At 38.2% G+C, this 19,290-nt stretch overlaps 1 protein-coding gene across 8 annotated transcripts in view; it reads left to right on the forward strand.

Annotated features, from left to right (window-relative positions):
* The window catches only part of Senp6 (SUMO/sentrin specific peptidase 6), a 78,208-nt gene extending 59,221 nt beyond the window's left edge, over positions 1-18,987 (forward strand). For 6 of the 8 annotated variants that reach the window (XM_006511016.4, XM_006511017.4, XM_006511014.2 and 3 more), the window contains 10 exons: positions 348-457; positions 541-657; positions 4,944-5,063; positions 7,094-7,186; positions 10,663-11,087; positions 13,249-13,352; positions 15,023-15,111; positions 16,288-16,356; positions 16,450-16,600; positions 17,855-18,987. In XM_006511016.4, coding sequence (XP_006511079.1) covers positions 348-457; positions 541-657; positions 4,944-5,063; positions 7,094-7,186; positions 10,663-11,087; positions 13,249-13,352; positions 15,023-15,111; positions 16,288-16,356; positions 16,450-16,600; positions 17,855-18,067 — 1,491 coding nt within the window. In that variant the 3' untranslated portion in view covers positions 18,068-18,987. The remainder of the gene's footprint in view (positions 1-347; positions 458-540; positions 658-4,943; positions 5,064-7,093; positions 7,187-10,662; positions 11,088-13,248; positions 13,353-15,022; positions 15,112-16,287; positions 16,357-16,449; positions 16,601-17,854) is intronic. The other 2 variants (NM_001311110.1, NM_146003.2) reach the window with 2 other exon arrangements.
* Positions 18,988-19,290: the final 303 nt, after the last annotated feature.

Here is a 19,290-nt window from a genome sequence, read left to right on the forward strand (position 1 = left end):
TGGAAGCTGCTAGTGAAACTAGCCCCACTCCTCGCCTTTTGTTGGTTTGTATATTTAAGCACTAGTCATACTTTTCTAGATTGTTATTTTCAGGCTTCCTTTGTTTTTGTTTTTGTTGTTGTTTTTGAGGCAGGATCTTGCTCTATATCCCTGGCTACCCTCAAACTCAACTTTGGAGACCAGGCTATCTGAAGCTTCCAGTGAGCCTGCCCACGTCTCCTGAGTGTGCTTAGGTTAGGTTATAGGTCTGCATTTTCCATTGAAATGCTTCTTCTGCCTTGTACTTAACTCTTTTTATTAAAAATATTTCCTAGTTAACTTCACAAATTGGTTATTTTTTCTGCCAGGTGTCGTTTGAATCTAAAATACAACTTAGAAGCAAACAAGAATTGCAGTTTTTTGATGATGACGAAGAAGCTGGGGAGAGCCATACAATCTTCATTGGCCCTGTAGAAAAGTGAGCAAATGCTTTTTATGTTTTCAGTGCTTAAAAATGTCTGTTTCTGTGCTAAGTAATGTTTTCTTTTTCTTTTATTATAGATTGATAGTATACCCACCACCTCCAGCTAAGGGAGGCATTTCTGTTACTAATGAGGACCTGCACTGTCTAAGTGAAGGAGAGTTTTTAAATGATGTTATTATCGACTTTTATTTGAAGTAAGTTAACTGACTTATTAGCAAACCTGACATTCTGCCATTGCATGTCTTTTTAAATCTTTGCTTTCTAAAATCAGACTTTTAATTAGAAATTTTTGTCACTGCCATATAGTGTGTCATGTGAGAAGAGTAATCTTCTAGTCAAGTTTCTTTCTCTAATTTTGTTTCGTCATTTTTAAAAATGAGAATAAGCTCTTCCAGAGGTCCTGAGTTCAATTCCCAGCAACCACATGATGGCTCACAACCATTTTTAATGAGATGTGATCTCTTCTTCTGGTGTGTCTGAAGTTAGCGATCGTGTACTCACACACACAAGTAAATCTTTTCCAATGAGAATAAAGGGTTATGAGAGTTGAATGAGGTACTACATGTGAGACAGTAAGGAAGTGCCAGCACAGTTTTCATAAACACCAACTTAGTATGTGTTTACTGTCTGTGTAGTGAAAGGGCACATACATGAAACAAAATAAAACTCAGCCTCCTTATATCCAGGCTGATGGTTTCTAGTTCCTAGATATTTCAGCATCTCTTAACTCAAAGCATGTTTTGAAACCTGAAAATTTGATTTAATAGCCCAGTAGTGGAATTCACTTCACACTTTGAGGGAAAAGACATTTAACTTCTGCTCCAGGGATCTGATATCCTCTTCTGGCTTCCAGTGCCACCAGCACTCAGATGCACACAAAACATAAAGTATGAGAAATGTATTTCTAATGTTGTTTTGGATAGCATTGTAGCTCAGCTTGGCTTGGATAGGAATATTTAGCAAGCATGTGTGAAATCCCTGCAGCTTTTATGCCTAATTTTTCTATAAAATTATTAGAAAAGATTGTTAAAAGTCTCTAGCTTGCTGTTTTTTCTTCCTCTTATTTATTTAAGATTTATGTGTTTATTTTATGTATATGAGTACTCTGTCTCTGTCTTCAGACACACTAGAAGAGGGCGTCAGATCCCATTACAGATGGTTGTGAGCCACCATGTGGTTGCTGGGATTTGAACTCGGGACTTCTGGAAGAGCCGTCAGTGCTCTTAACCACGGAGCCATCTCTCCAGCCCCCTAGCTTGCTGTTTTTAAAGCCACCTGTATAAGTTCTATTGGTAGGAAAATGTGCTTTTATTACCTTGGTGAGCTAACCCTTTATCATTATGTGATGCCCTTCCTTATCCCTGACCTTCCTCTTCCTGAGGCTGCTTTGTTGACAGTGTTGATGTTTCTTTTCACTTTCATGGCAGGCACTTCATCCTTTTATTTTTAACCCTTTACGTCATATTTTGGAGTTACTGCTGCTGCTGCTCCCGCTTCTTTGGGACAGAATCTCACATATACTGTGCTGGCCTTAGTCTAGCTTCCAATTAAATTTTATATAATAAACCTCTGATTTAAAACATGCAGTTAATAAAGGAAATCTAGGAAAATGCATCATACTTTTAAATTTTTATTTGTATTCATATTTTGAGAAGTGAAATAAAAGGATTGTTTTTCTCATTGTTCTGTGAGAGTTTTTGTTTGTTTTAAGATTTAATTTTGTTTTTATTTGTGTGTGTAGGCAGATATGTGCACAGGTACCTACTCCTAGAGCTGGAGTTACAGGGCTTGTGAACCCCCCAAGTAGTTGGTGGGAACTGAACTGGGGTCCTTTGATGGAAGAGCGGGAAGCACCTTTAATTGCAACCCCTTGTTTTACTTGATGGAGAAAGGATTTGGGGAGATGGTTAAGTGGGTAAGGCTACTTGCTCTGTAAGCAAGAGACCTCAGCTTGAATGCTCAGCTCTTCTGCACAAGGCACATCTACCTTCATTGTCTGTGACCTCAGGGTGAGCAAAGACAAACGGACACACCAATCTGGCTGTCTAGCCATCAAGGCCATAAGAGAGTTATAGGGGAAGATTAATGTCTTTTAAAACCACAGACTTGGGGACTGAAAAGATGGCTTAGCAGTTCAGAGCACGTGCTATTTTTGCAGAAGACCCAGGTTCACTTTGTTGTTGTTGTTGTTGTTGTTGTTGTTGTTGTTGTTGTTGTTTTTTCAAGACAGGGTTTCTCTGTGTAGCCCTGGCTGTCCTGGAACTCACTTTGTAGACCAGACTGGCCGCAAACTCAGAAATCCGCCTGCCTCTGCCTCCGCCTCCCGAGTGCTGGGATTAAAGGCGTGGATCACCACACCTGGCTCCAGGTTCACTTTCTAGCACCCACGTGGTGGCTTACAACTGTCTCTGACTCTAGTTCAAGGGGATCCAGCACCCTCTTCTGGTCTCCTGGGACCCTAGGCACACACATAGCACACAAATAGGCAAGATACACACATATATAAAGTAAAAATAAATCTTTAAAAAATATGGATATGGCTATATATAAAAAGCATGGAATTTTTGTTTGGCTTTTCGTTATTTGGTGGCAGGGGTTTTGTGGGGACATCTTTCTTCTACTGTGTCAGTTTTGGGCATCACACTCAGGTTGTCAGGCTCCATCCATGCCTTTTTATTTGCTGAGCCATGTTGATAGCCCAGAACAGGTGGGTTTGCGCATGCTTGCTTGTGGGTTTTCTCGTATTTTGGAGACAGGGAGGACCTTGCTGTGTCTGCCAAGCTGGTCTCATTCACAGCAATCCTCCTGTTTCTGCTCTTCCAAATGTTGGGATTTTAAGTAGGGACTATCTGGCACCTGGCTAGGCAGCTTTCTTAACTCACAAATACCTTATCCTCACCCCTTTTGAGTTGTACCTTTATTTATTTAATTCAAATTTTTGAGTTTTTAAAAATCTCACTCTGTAGTGTAGCCTGCCTGGCATTGAACTTGGACTATAGCCTAAACAAACCCAGAAATTTCTATTTTCCTATCTGCTCTCGAGCATGAAAAAAATGTAGTCAGGAATAACAATGCCCAACTAAGTTGAAGTTTTCAAAAGTAGCTTTTGGCCAGCAAGAGCAGTATGGATTTTCTTTTAGGTATAGCTCCAATCTTCTAACTAGCTTACTATGTGTTCTGTTAGGAATATTATTGCAGAAATCAATAACTGATTCAAACCGTGTGTTGAGGGGATTATCTTTTATAATGCCTTTTGTAGGGCCCCTGAGCTGCCTCCGTATAAGAATTCTTTCTGGTTGTATCCTTTTTATTGAAGCTCAAGCTTTGGGCCAGAGAGAGAGCTCAGTAGGTGATGGTGCTTGGCATGTCCCATGCCAGCCTGCTGCCCAGAAGCCACAGTGGGAAGAAAGTACTGACTCAGCGAAGTTGTCTCTACTTATATGTTTTGGCATGCATGTTGCTCCTTCCCAGACGACACATCATCATCATCATCATAAACAACAATAATATCTTTTTTAAAACTTGAGATTCAAAATTATCAAATGGTATAAAGTAAAAGGCCTTTGAGGAGAACAGACGTCTAAGTACTTTGTATTTCTGTGTAAGATTTCACAAGACTTTCATACTATCTTACCAAGAGAATATGGCCATAAACCTGATTCACCTAACTTCTGTGACAAGTTTGAAACATAAACAATTAAATTTATTAAATTATAATTTCCCTTGCAATATAAGTGATCATGGATGTTTGTTTATATAAGTCTCCAGCACAATAGCAAGAAAAACAAGAATGTTTTAAAAAAAGATTTATTCACTTTACAACCCAATATCAGCCGTACCTTTCTTCCTGGTACCCCTCATGCAAGTCTTCTCCCCATTCCACTCCCCCTTTCCTTCTGAGAAGGGGAAGCCCCTCTCACGGTGGATTCTTAAGTTTTTATTTCATGCGTGTGAGTGTTGGCTGGCATGTTTGTAGCGTGTGTGCACACTGGAAGCTAGAGTTACACATGGCTGTGTGCACACGTGACCTGACTGCTGAGCCCTCTCTTCAGCTCTGGGACTAGCTTCTTATTCTGCATAATATTTTTAAAATTCTTCTTCCTTGTCCTGTTTATGGCAGCCATTCCTTCTGAGTATCATATTGTATATATTTTATTTTTCCATTCATTAGTAAATTAGCATTTCTGCTAATTTTTTTACAGTTTTGAATAATGCTTCTGTGAATCTTTCTAGAAAATATTTCTGTATTTTCTGGGTTAGAGTTTGTTTTTAAAATATATCTTTCAAGTCATAGTTTTAATTCTAAAAAAAAAAAAACACTTTAAATTGCCTACAATATTTTGGTGACTAATAACATCTAGTACATTAAGTAGACTTCATTTCTAAGATAGTGGTTATGGTGGCCAAATAAATGACTACTTGTATATTGAATGAACTGTGATCTATTATATGGTAATTGTGGGGTTTTTCCTTAAAATAGATACTTGGTGCTTGAAAAACTGAAGAAAGAAGACGCTGACCGAATTCATATATTTAGTTCTTTTTTCTATAAACGCCTTAATCAGAGAGAGAGGAGAAATCCTGAGACAACTAATCTGTCGTAAGTCAGATTCTTAACAATCCCTTTAGTACTGTATGCCTTAGTACCCATCTCACATGAGATATCAAGACATTCATGTCCTGTGGGTGAAATGCTGTAGTATTTGAGTTTGACCTTATATATTCTTTCACATACATTATTTCTAGCTTACTTGTAATGTGGTATAAATATTAGATATCCGTGAAGCTGTGTTCTTCAGTGGGTGATGATAAGGAGAATGGTGTGTCTGAGTCTTACATGGCTAGACTTTTCCTCAAAAATATTTTCTCAATATTTGAATTAATTGATGCAAAATGAAAGGCCTATAATGATAATTTAAAACAAAGTACATTCTTGTTTCTTGACTCTTCCACTAGGAACAGCACACAGCTCAGGTTCATTTATTCTTTATGGATAAATATACTTTTAGCTGCCCTGAAATAATCTTGCACTCATTTTAAGGGGATAACTTTAAAAAAAGAAAAAATTCAAGCCAGGCGGTAGTGGCTCACGCCTTTAATCCCAGCATTTGGGAGGCAGAGGCAGGCAGATTTCTGAGTTCAAGGCTAGCCTGGACTACAAAGTGAGTTCCAGGACAGCCAGGGCTACACAAAGAAACACTGTCTCGGAAAAAAAAAAATTTTTTTTTTACTTCTATTGAGCAACATCTTTTATTACTGTTTGTCTCAAAATAATATCATTAATTATATCCTGATAATTTCAGAATACCTAGAATTCCAAGACTGTAGGTCTAATACCTAGAACAGTGGAGCCCAAATAGGACTCATTGGTATTTCTTAGATGGTGATGAAACCATCACCGTTGTCCTTTGCTCTGAGTGATGCTGAGACAGGAAGCTTGAGCCTGTTTTGTTTTCTCTTGTTCTCTTTATGTCCTGGGGCCTGAGCCAGAGCTTTGGTTTGTACTAGGCAGAGTAGTGCTCTCTACCACTGAGCTGCATCCCAGCCCTTAATCTGGTTTTTGTTTTTGTTTTGGTCTTGGTTCCCCGCCTCCTTTGAGACAGGGTTTCTCCGTGTAGTTCTGGCTGTCCTGGAACTTGCTATGTAGGCCAGGCTGTCCTGGAACTTACAGAGATCCTCCCTGCTTCTGCCTCCTGAGTGCTGAAATTAAAGGTGTGTGCCACTACTGCCTGATATTTAATCTGTACTTTATTAAGCTCTTAGAATGTCTGTTTTCTGACAAGTTAAGGAAATTCTATTCTGCTATCACATCTGAATTTTTTACAGCTGGCATTCAGGCTTTAATTGATCAAAAGATTCAAGAGTTGGCACATTATCTTGTAGCAACACTTTTGAGTTGGGGTTGTTATGCCAGATAAATTATATTTTCTACTATTTAAGAATTTCCTAATTTTTTTTATCATAGACTTGAAATAGATTTTGACCACAGTTCATAATTTATGGTGTTTCTCTGTTTATTTTCACATAGTGCATATTTTACTTGATCTCTTCCTTTCAGCAATCAGTAAATCATGCTTTGTTAATCATCTCAGCAGAGTTCCTAAATAGCAACACTGAACCAGTTAAATGGTGGAAGCAAAAAGAAATTCAGCCAGGAGAAGCATTGAAGCTCTCTAGAACGTTGTGAAATGAACTAAAGATTCCTCCCTGCAGATTAATGATGAGGCTTCATGCCTTCCCTTCCTGACTTCATCTAAGATATTCTGCTCATGAGTCTGGAGTGATGGCACAGTAACGAACACTTAACCGCTCTTGCGGAGGGCTAGGGTTTGGTTCCCAGCTTCAGATGGCAGCAAATGGTAACCTGTAACTCCAGTTCTAGGATACCCAGTGCCCCCTTCTGACTCGGGCACCAAGCACATGAGATATACATACATATAGGCAAAGCACTCATACACATAAAATAATAATACGTGTATGTAGTTTTAAAATACTGTGTTCTTTCTTCAGCTTGTTAAAACATCAGGTGAAACTGTGTGAGGTGTTACAGCTGACTCCTCTAATTATAAGTCACTGCCGATAAGCTATAACTGTGGTAACACTTGAAGGTGATTGATCTCCTTCTTACAGGATACAACAAAAACGGCATGGGAGAGTAAAAACGTGGACACGGCATGTAGATATTTTTGAGAAGGACTTTATTTTTGTACCCCTTAATGAAGCGTGAGTAAAATTCTATGTGAATGTGATGATACAGTCTTTTTTGAATGGTTTGTTTTAAAACATCTTTCTGAAATTTGTTCTATGTATTAAAAATACTTGTGAAAGTAAACACAGTTTTCTGCTGAGTCATAAGATACAGATTTTTAGAGTATATTGGATAGCTTATTCTAATTATATTTTATTGGTCAAAGTACAAGAAAGTCATTTTTTAAAATGATGATTGTGTGATGCAAGATTGTCTGTGGAGATTACTTTGCTTAGTAGGAATCTTCGGTTTAAAATTCACTCATATTTAACAGTAAAGGAGAAGGTGGCTGGATTTATGGGTTATTCAATTGAAAGCCATGCTATTGGAAGCAGTCTTGTAAGTGCTTGTAGTGATGCTCTGAAACTTCATTATTGTTCTCCAGTGACTCTGCCAGTGTTGACGTATCATACGGCTTAACATGTGATTAAGACTTGAGAATTGGTGTTTCTTTGTTTCTTTGCTTTTATTTTAAAGAACACATTTGAAAGGATTTGGTCACTGGTTGTGCTCTTGGGAGAGTTTGAGGTAGAGGTGATCTGTGTGAGTGAAAAGTAGCATTCTGTGTTTGGCAAAAGAGGTTTTTGTTTTCTGGCATGCACAGTGACATAGTATTGTACTCTCCTTAGACAAATTAAGAAATGCCTTAACTTTGTTCCTTTTTTCTCTCTTTATGACTGAAGTAATTAATGTGACTGAAATTGGTATAGTGTAGGGCTGTTTCTGTGCAAACATGTAGTCATTATCCTATCCGTTCTTCCTTTTCTTTCTGTAAAGCAAATTCACTTTGTAATGTGAGCAAATCTTTTCTTTCTTTTTTTTTTATGTTGTAGTTACATGAGGATCACTTCAACACAATTTGAGGTTAATTTGAACAAGTATATTAAGATCCCCTCTTAAAATAGTTTGTTTTGGGGGTCTCAGTAGCAGGCTGCTTGGCTAAATTTTGGAAGGCCCTCAGTTCTATCCCAGCATTACTATGTGGTGGTGGGGATTTTAATTAGGAGAGCATCTCTCAAGTCAGAGCATCAGTTATAGCTTCAAAGCACAAGTTACTTGACTGAATTTTTTATGCACAGTATAATAAAATTCATAAACAAGTTTAAATTTATTCTGCATAGAATAATGTTTCTTGGATTTATCACATAAAGTCGCACAAGCTTCTTAAAAGAAAGAGGAGAGTTGTTTATATGGTCCGAATGAGAGAGTGTTAGCGTTGGAATATGATGTAAGGCCACTATGATCATTGTCTATGTCCGTAGACATCAATATGACACACACGTGCTGGAGAACCAGCAGAGCTGGGGGCCAGTGCACCTATGAGTTGATGGGAAACAGTCTGTAAATTTCAAGCCTTTTTTTTTTTTTTAAAGAGGTTAAAGCCACACTACTGGATAGGCCACCATTGATTTGTCATCTGCTTCATTTTAATCATGATGTTAATCTTTGGGGGTTTTTTTTGAGATAGCGTCTTCACATGCATCCTGAATGGCCTGGCTTGCTCTCTATAGACCAAGCTCCTTGAACTCAAAAAGATCTACCTCTGCCTTCTGAGTGCATGCACCACCATAACCAGCTCAATAATATTTCTTTTTGAAGATTTATTTTTTATCTTATGAGTGTTTGCCTGCATTTCTGTGCACCACTGGTGCCCTCGGAGGTCAGAAGTACCAGATCCCCTAGAACTGGACTTTCAAATGTCTGTAAGATGCCACTGGGTGCTGGGAACTGAGCCCTGGGGTCTCAGCCAGAGCAGTAAGTGGTCTTAGTCAGTGAGCCATTTCTCTAACCTCATGATGCTGATTTTCTTTAAGCCCTGTATTTTTGAAGTTAGAAGTGATCCTCAGTATTGTCCTTTAAGTTAGTAGAAGAAAGGCATTTTACCTAGTTTTTAAGTGAAGCAGCAGGAAATATATAATTCTCATAGTGGCATTAATAGAGAGTGGTAGAGCTGTGAGACTACACTCACCATGTTGCTTCATATTTCATAAATACTGTTTTTCAAGATTTCATGTGGTCCATGCTGTCCTCACGCTTGATAATACAGCCACAGACAACCTTAAACCTTTGGTCCTGCTTCCTCTCAAGTGTTAATTCATGCTTGTGTATAGCATCAGTTTTTGAAACACACTTTTCTACTTTTTATCCTTTTTAAAACTGATGTGGAACTTAGGATTGCCTGTGTTTTAGATATTGAAATAAGGACATTGACATACTGTTTCTTCTGCTGTAGCCTGACCTAAGACTGTTGTATACTAATAACTAATTCTTAGGAATGGGAAAGAAGTATTCATCCAGCTGGCCTTCTGATTTGTCGGGGGGGGGGGGTTGTTTGTTTGTTTGTTGTTTGTTTTTGAGACAGAGCTTCACTGTGTAGCTTTGCCTAGAATGTGCTATGTAGACCAGGCTGGTCTCAAACTCATAGAGATCAGCCTGCCTCTGCTGCCTTAGTCCTTTTTAATACTGAGAACAAAACCAGTATTTATGATCTTTGTAGTGAATGTTTTCAGAAGAAGAGACAATAATGTTCCTAATACTGCCTTGGAATTCATTTAGTACATACAGAAATAAAAATACAAAATTACCTAATGATGTTATGGGGTTCAGGTTAGGGATATAGCCTAACCTGCGGTAGGGTACTTGCCTGACATGACCAAGGCCTTGGGTTTGATTCCCTAGCAGTGAAGAAAAAAATGTTTTCTAATGAGGGAATATTTTCTGGGCATCTTACTACATGACAAATATTGTACTCACCTAATTAGTCCTCTTTCATCTATAGCCTGTTCATTGCATCTATTGTTAGTAAATAAGTTATTAATGAGCGTTAGGCTACCTAACTTTCTTTTTCTAGTGAACTATACTGTTGATAGCTATAATGCCTGAAATAGCAACATGCACTTCCACTTGATAGTTAGAACTTCTTACTAATACTTTAGATTTTATAACAACTAGATTAGATAAGCCGTTTCCATTTAATATCCATTTCAACATAGCATAAGATTAAGGATTAGATATATATATATATATATATATATATATATATATATATATATATATATATATATAATAAGCCTTTCTTTCTTTAACAGTCGAAAGAGACATGATAAAAATTTGGATTCTGTAAATGAAAAGATGCAGAAGATTGTGAGAATAAATTTAATACTTTTATAACAATAATTAATTACATTGTAATATAATAATAATAGGTACTATGATAACAATTAGGTATATAATGTGGCAACAACCCCCCACACACACATACACAATTAGTGGACATTGTAGTATGTTAGCCACTGACAATAAGCAATTGAGAATAGATATAAACAATATAAAAATTTTAAAAGATCAGTATTTGTTCACAAACTTGTGGAAACCATTTCAATTGATAGCTTTTAACAACCATAATGAGCTTTTCCAATGGTATGTTCAGTAGTGTTGTTTGTTTTTACAGTGCACATTGGTTTTTGGCTGTTGTTTGTTTCCCTGGTTTGGAAAAACCAAAATATGAACCTAATCCTCATTACCATGAAAATGCAGTCATGCAAAAAACTCCAAGTGCAGAGGACAGTTGTGTTTCTTCTGCCAGTGAGATGGGTGCTTGTTCACAGAACTCTGCTGCCAAGCCTGTGATCAAGAAGATGTTAAATAGAAAACATTGCTTAGCTGTGACTGATTCGAGTGCTGCACAGGAAGAAAGTGAGCCTTGTTACCGGAGAAACGCATACAGTGTAAAGTGTAGTATGAAAAAAAAAAATCATGCTATCAATGAAAATGAAGAACCAAGTAACGGAGAATCTACGTGCCAGGACATTTGTGATAGAACCCAAAGTGAGAATGGCCTCCGGGATGAATGCTTCAGTTCTGTACATCATCCAGGTACGTACTGAGAATATTTTGAAAGGCTAAAGGGAGGATTCAAAGTAGAACTGTTAAGGTCCTGTATTTTCTCTTACCAGACTTACTGAGGTAGAATTTATATATAAAGTGTGTGTGTGTGTGTGTGTGTGTGTGTGTGTGTGTGTGTGTGTGTGTCTGTGTGTGTCTGTGTGTGTATATAAAAAGGGTCTTACTGTGTAATGCTGGCTTGGAACCCACACAAATCTGCCTCCTTCCCTGGGCTGGTTTAAAGGTGTATACCACCATGCCATCCCCCCGTCCTATATTTTTGATGCATATTTTGTTGCATGCACAAGTAGGAAAGGCTGACCATACTAAAAAGTACTGTATTGTACACTTGAAATGGGTGAATGTTACATGAACTTTATCACAGCTATTTAAAAACAAGACTAGGAAATAGCTCAGTGAAGAGAACACAGGCCCTGAATTCAGTCATCAGTGCCACAGCATTATAAAGTAGTTTCTTTTTGAACAGTAATCTTACACATCTTAATTCGAGGTGAAATAAATGAAGTGAGTGGTGACTGTATGCATTGGAGCAGAGCCTAGGGCTTTATGTGCTGTGCTGTAGAGCTTCCAAGTGGCCCTTGCAAGTTGTTTGGTTGAGCAGACAGTTTGTTTGAAGATAGCCTCAAAACCCTAGTGGAAACTGAAGTACAAAATACTGTTTTATGTGGATTTCATAATTAACATGTCTATCTTGTCGTTTAAATACTTGTTTTCCTTTCATATGTGTGCCCCTACGTTATTAATTATATCTTTGTAATTAAAGGTAAAGTCTGTGAAGCTAGTATCATAGATTTTTATCAGCTGTTTTGAGAAGCTCAAAGGCTCAAAAGTATGCGAAGGCTGCCTTCTAACCCTGATTTCCCATCTCGGAGAGAATGACAGACTGGTCATATGAAAGATTATGAAAGATTAGGAGCTTATGAAAAATGTGTGCCTGGATTACTACCTGACTAGCTCAGTTCTATTTGGAATATAGTTCAAAAGAACTATTTTAAATAGTTCACTTAATTTTAACTCTCAAATCCATGTAGTTATGAGTGTTCACTAATAATGTCATATAACCTGCCACAGTAAATAAGTGGGTTTTTCAGCTGGACATGATGTAAAATAATTGACCAGATCGGGGATATGAAGCGCATGTGCGCTTAAGATTTACAGTCACACTCAGAGAGACACTGGGCTGCTGGGATGGCTCATTGGGTGAAAAGTGCCTGCCATTAAGGCTGCTAACTTGAATCCAGTCCCTAGAACCCAGATATTGGAAGGAAAGAACTGACTCCTGAAAATTATGCTTTGATCCACACACACAGTATGTGTATGCACGTACACACAGAGTAAATATATAAATATTTGCTTCTTAATGGATACTTTTGTTTTTATTTGTTTTAAAATTATTTTTAATTATGTATGGTGTTTCTGGGTATACGCATGCCAGCGAAAGTGCCGCGGCCCTCTGATGGGGCCGTCCTTGCTGGGAGCTGAACTGGGGCTCGTGTGAAGAGCGGTGCTATGCCCTTAACCACTGAGCTTCTCTCCAGTCCCACTCCCCACGCCCTCTTTCTATTTATTATTTTTTGAGGCAGGGCCTTGCTGGGTACCCCTGGCCAACCTAGAACTCTCTGCTCAGACCAGTCTGGCCTCAAATTCACAGAGATCCTCTAGCCTCTGCCTCCTCAGTGCTGGGATTAAAGGTGTGCACCATTACACCCAACTTTAAAAAAAAACAAGATACTTTTAAAATTACTTTCTCCCATCCGAATTCTAATCCATCTCAAGCCTACTTAGCTTTTAAGCTCCAGCGAAAACTGGACACATGCAGAGTGGTATGACCATAAACCTTTCTATTTACTATCTAGCACCTACTACAAACATTTGACACACATCCTTATACACACATACAGATTTACACACATATTTATATAACTGGTTTTTTCCCATAATTTTGGGGCCTGAGTAGAACAGTTCAGTAGTTGACATCAATCCATGTTTTTATTTAGAATAACTCACTTTATGCTTGTTACATACTACAGCAGATTTTTTATTAGTCATTTATTACTAGAATTGGTTTGAATATTCTGTCCTACGGGTCATAGGCATGGGGTTTTCTCATACAGTGTTTTCTGTTGTGCAGATGCCTTAAGCAAAATCAGACTAAACTACGGTGATCAGTCAGCAGACGGTGGGAAGCTGCTTGAAGATGAGCTCATTGACTTCTCAGAGGATCAGGATGACCCGGTAAATCAGATGTGTTGTAGGAACCCTGTTACAGAACCTGAGGCCCAGCAGTGGAGGCAGTGTTGATTCTGGATTTGGGCTCTATTTCAAAACAAAACCAGTTTTCCAGTTAGAAGTTCGCAGGGTACAGTTGTTAGTGTTGGTGTTGAAGTGCTGATATAGACATTGAGTTCTAACACTACCTGAGGAAGGTTTAATACCAACTTCATTGCTTTCAGTGGGGACTGTGTGGCTCAGCGGTAGAGGGCTTGGTTACTTGGCCCTCAGTTCAATGCTCAGCTTTGAGTAAAAGAAAAAAATTAATGTTTTCTTTCAAAATATTTATGGGCTGTTTTTGACCTTTGGTCTAACATCATCTGAGATGCTGTTAAGCATGTTAAAGTGGTAAAATACATACATAATTGTAGTATATGTAAGAATGGTAAAATTATATGTTTTTCCACTTTTTCAGTACCTTTTTTCTTACTTACCCAGTGATTATTTTCTTGATTTCCAATTTAATGTACATATATTATAAAAACAAATAATATTTAATTAGCATTACCATAGGTTATTATGCTTTTTTGGATTTTATTTGCCCTGATAAATATCATAAACACTTAAATATAAATTATAGTTTTGAAGATTATTTATTTATGAGAAAAGTTTATGAGAAACTTAAATTTTTTTTTTTTTTTTTTTTTACTTTTCTTTCTAGAAAGTGTTTTATTTCTTATGTATTTTGTGTACGGGGCAGACTGCATTCCACAGTGTGCTTGTGGGAGTCAGAGCACAACTGCTGGAAGCCTTTCCTTTCACCATGTGGGTCCTCGAGAGCAAATTCCCATTTCTGATTTTATTATTTAGACAGAATTTCGGTTGTTCACATAGAACTGAAGATGCTTCATACTTTATGCTGCACGGTGTATTTTGTGTGTTATCCCATGGTTGATAGTGTATTACTGTAAGACACTCAGATGAACTGCTCTATATAACTACGGCAATAACCACAGGAGACTAAGAACTCGGTATGAGCCATGACTGTAAGCCGTGGGGCCTCAATAACTCCATCTGAAGATGTAGGCTGAGATCTGTTTAAGGTTTTGAAGTTTTTTAAGAAGGTTTTTTACATTTAAACTATTTATAGAGACTTTACCTGATAGCAACATAATACCAATATCAATCAGAATTTTGAAACAAGTTTGTGAGCACTGATGTTCACTTTAGATAGGGATGTTCATTTGGTGGAAAAGAAAATAGCCTTTTCCAGCTATGTGTTATAAGCCAAGGGATAATCCAAAACTTACTTTTATAAGATTAAGTGGAAAGGAAAAACATAAATTCATTTTCACCATATGTAAACACCTGAAAGTTTATCTCAACACAAAAAGTCCTTTAGACGCCAGGCTGGTGAGATGGCTTAGTGGGCAAAGCACTTGCTGCCCATTCTGACAACCTAAGTTGTATCCAGAACCCACAAAGTTGTTCCTGACCTCCACATGCACACTTAGAGCAACAATAAATAAATGGAGTGGAGTAACAGGCTGAATTGTCCAGGTCACCTCCTTGTAAAAGTGTTGCTACTTTGTTGGAAAGAGTTTGTCACCTGCAATGATGTTTTCTTAGATTATTTGTTCTCTTGATAGTAGATGCTTAATAATTAACCAGTTGTGTGTATCAATCTTTTATAGGATGATAGCAGTGATGACGGACTCCTTGCTGATGAAAACTACAGTTCAGAAATAGGACAGTGGCATTTAAAGCCTACTGTCTGTAAACAGTAAGCACTGACTGCACCCTGAAACCCTATGATTCTTTTTTTTTTTTCCAAAGAGTCGTAGAAGCCGGGCGTGGTGGTGCACGCCTTTAGTCCCAGCACTCGGGAGGCAGAGGCAGGCAGATTTCTGAGTTTGAGGCCAGCCTGGTCTACAGAGCGAGTTCCAGGACAGGCAGGGCTACACAGAGAAACCCTGTCTTGAAAAACCAAAAAAAAAAAAAAAAAAGTCGTAGAATAAAGTGCAACAGAACAATTCTTGCTTAAATATTCACAGGTGCTCTCAGGGTCAGAGAAAAGTGGGTATGCTATCTAGAGACCCAGCAGGGAGGCCATTTCTGTTTTCCACTTCACAGTTTTCCCAATGTGCTCCCACAGTTGCATGCACACCTTCATAATGAACCATTATAACTTTGTATATTGTGTTTTTGAGGAGCGAGAACCCTGTATATCAAAACAGTAATGTGAAATTGGCAGTTCCACTGTTTCATAGCTCCTTTAAGGGGCAGAGGGCGACCGAAGGCACTCTTTCTCACCCTGCAGACTCTGTGCTACTTGGAGGCTCATTCAGAACTGTCATAGTCAGATCTGACAGAATTCTAAGAGAGGATTCAGATTTGCACCCTGCCATGCTTCGTGACCTAGAGACTTCCTTATTTATTTGCACTTACAACATACTTCTTCAGAATTAAAATTCTAAACATTAGCTCTGAGTTTCATATAGTGTTTTAAAATAAAATCTTGCCTAAAAACTAATATTGTGTCATAAACTAATTCTTGTGGTTACCCGTTTGATTTTCTGTAATAAGCTGTAATGAGGCTATTGGAGGCCAGTGAGCTAGGCAGCAGGTAAGGACATTTGCTGCCAAGCCCGATGACCCGAGTCTAATGATCCCCAGAACCCATGTAGCGGAAGGCGAGAGCCAGCCCCTTCAGGTTGTCCCTCCATGTGCATGCCACGGCACATACTGCATACATTTTTATTGTGCTCGAGTTTCATTACTATTCTGTAGCAATGTTTAATGTTACCAGAGATATCTACATTTCTTACGCCTGTAAGGTTTGCTTTCCCAACTTGAGTACTGAAACTGAAAATTTTAATCTTATCAAAACACTATTTTTAATTTTCTTATGCACATGTAACATAATTCACATTTAACTTCTGTTATTTTTGTCCTGTAGACCTTGTATCCTCCTTATGGACTCACTCAGAGGCCCTTCTCGTTCAAATGTTGTCAAAATTCTAAGAGAGTAAGTTCAAAATTATACCCTACCCGTTTGATGTCCTTACTGTAGCTGGGATGTATGCTTACGTGTGTGTACTCTTGGCACTGTGTGTTGTAGGTATTTAGAAGTGGAATGGGAGGTGAAAAAAGGAAGCAAAAGAAGTTTTTCCAAAGATGTTATGAAAGGGTCCAACCCAAAAGTCCCACAACAGAACAACTTCAGTGACTGTGGTGTCTATGTGCTGCAGTATGTAGAGAGCTTTTTTGAGGTGAGTTTCATTTCATCATATTTAGTGAAATATGAAATATGTATTTGATTTTTCATGTGATTAAAAACAAGAAAATAATTAATAAAAATGTAAGGAGCAAAAATTCCCAAGGTAGAGATCTTTTAAGATATAAAACTACTATAATTATTGCCAAGCAGATCCCAGGCTTGTTGATCATCTCTGACCAATCTGTTCTGGTGTACCTCACCTTGCTTCATGCTGCTTCATCGTACACACACACACACACACACTCGCCTCTGAAGTCTTAAAAGCTGATATCATCCCTACCCTTACACTGAATTCTCTCTTGACCTGCAGCCCCTTTCCATCCACTCTTTCTTCGTCACTCTCTTCCCGAGCCTGGCTCTATACATACTTCTTTCTCTTAGGTACTCTTTACATCCTCTTGACTCCTTAATCACCGTTCATTGAATGAACCACCGAGTCTCTTTTTAGTACTTAAAGTCATGTGTGTACATTCCTGTATTCCTGCCGCCACTTTCAAGTCCAGTACTAGTGTCGTTCTGAAATGCAATATCAGAGTCTCATGCCATCTGCTCTTCATATTGGGTTACTCTCATCAGGGTTATATTTAGTGGCTCCCTGTTGCTGTTGAGCCAACGACGGAACCCTTCTGGTGGCCCATACATAGCTGAGCATCAGCCAGTTCGAAGTCACTCCGTTCCTTATTGTGCCATGTCTCCCTAAGGCTTCTGTCATTCGTTGGCTGACTAACATCTATACACCCTCCAGGTTTGCCGTAAACATCAGACCTGTGGGGTTTCTTCTCATTACACATGACACTTTCCTGTTAGAATGTTTGCCAAGATCAGCTTTCTCTATATAAATAAATAATTATATAAATTATAAATTATATAAATAAATATATAAATAGTATGGTGCTCTCATTCTTTTCTTCAGCAGGGCCTAAAAGTAAATACTTGTGTTTTCGGCTGTGGAGATTCTTATAGTTCTTAGTTCTACTGCTCTATAAACCATTTGTGAATTTGTTTGCTTCTGCTAAAATGAGCTTTATTGCAAAAACGGGGTATGGGCAGAACTCTTCCCAATAACTGTAGTTTGGCAGCCTCTAATCCAGGGCATCACTCTTTATCTCCAGTGCCTAACTCAGTACCCTGCTTATGGTGTGTAACAAGTGAATAGATAATGATATTTAATTTTTGAGTGTTGTAGCTGAAATGAAAATGTTCCCATTACAATTTTCTAATAACCATATAATCTTTTTATTTTCAGAATCCAGTACTAAATTTTGAGCTCCCTATGAATTTGATGAACTGGTTTCCTCCCCCCAGAATGAAAACAAAAAGAGAAGAAATCCGAAACATAATTTTGAAGCTACAGGAATCACAGAGTAAAGACAAGAAGCTGCTGAAGGACTCCTTAGCAGAGACGTCCTTAGGGGACGGAGCAGAGCAGTACGCCAGCGCCAGCGGTGGCTCAGAGTGACGAGGAGGCTGGGCCTGGAAGGCTCCCCCTTCCCAGTGACAGACACAGCATTTACTCTTGGGGGAGACTGTAAAGAGCTGAAGTGCTCACTACTCAGAGACTGGGGTGATAAAGCCTGTAAAAATGTCATAAGTGAGTTCCAAAGGAGTGTGTATTAAGTAAAAGCCTGTAAATATGTTAATGAGGCCAACTTTTCCAACATTTATAATTATTTTTTTCACTTTTAGGAAGCCTTTGTTATGTATTTTCTGTTAATAGTACTAAAACTGCAACTTCTAAACACAAAAATAAAATATTTATAGGAGGAAATGATTAATTTGATATTCTTTAGTGAACTTGCATAATTCCTCAGTGTGATTTTATTTCATGGGAATAGAAGTATCTTTTGATTTTTTTTTTAACCTTTGTTCTAAAATACTCCACAATGTGAAAATATAATTGTCAAAGACATTTTAAACTACAGATGCATCTTTATATGCTTGCATAGCAAGAAAAATTCATCTTTTCAATTCATGCTCTTTCATCTGTTCAAAGAACCCCCAAAGTATAACAACTATTCATAATTTTACACAAATACTTAAACACCATTAAGAGCAATCAAAGACAGTGCACCTTGACTTGTGCTAGTGAGGCGACCCTGCTCCAGCATACCCCCAGCAACTCAGGTGAAGGCTGTCCTGGCAACGGCAGCTTGAATCTCAAATATCCAACAGGACCTTTGCAGTTCATCTTGCAGTGTGCTGCAGCCTGGATGACAGAACTAGTTAAGGAACAGTTTTCATCTGTGAACACGGGCTTTCTTTCACATAAGAATTTCTTTTCTGTATCTTCTGCTCTTTTTCACTATTTCGTTCTCATTGTTTTGATAAAGTATCAGGCTTTTTGCTTGAGTTTTTTCTGAGTAAATTATTTTAACCTGCGAAGTGTTCTCTTTAATTGCATAGTGCAGCAGAAGCTCTCATTTTCAGTTTCCTCTTTCAGTTGAGAAGCTGTGGGGCTGGGCCTGTAGTTGGGTGATGAGTGCAGGTTTACCGTGCAGGAGGCCCTTGTTGTAACCCCATGGAGCAAATAAAAGGCAACAGTGTGAGGCATCTGATGCTGCATGTGTAATTCAGGTAGCGTTTCCACTTGTGTGTGTAGAAACTATTATTCTCTCAAATGGTATATATTTCGGGTTAAGTGTAAGACTTAAAATATGTATTTTAAGCCATTTTTGTTAGTGA

Source organism: Mus musculus, chromosome 9 (assembly GCF_000001635.26).
Source record: "Mus musculus strain C57BL/6J chromosome 9, GRCm38.p6 C57BL/6J".
Taxonomy (NCBI): Eukaryota; Metazoa; Chordata; class Mammalia; order Rodentia; family Muridae; genus Mus; species Mus musculus.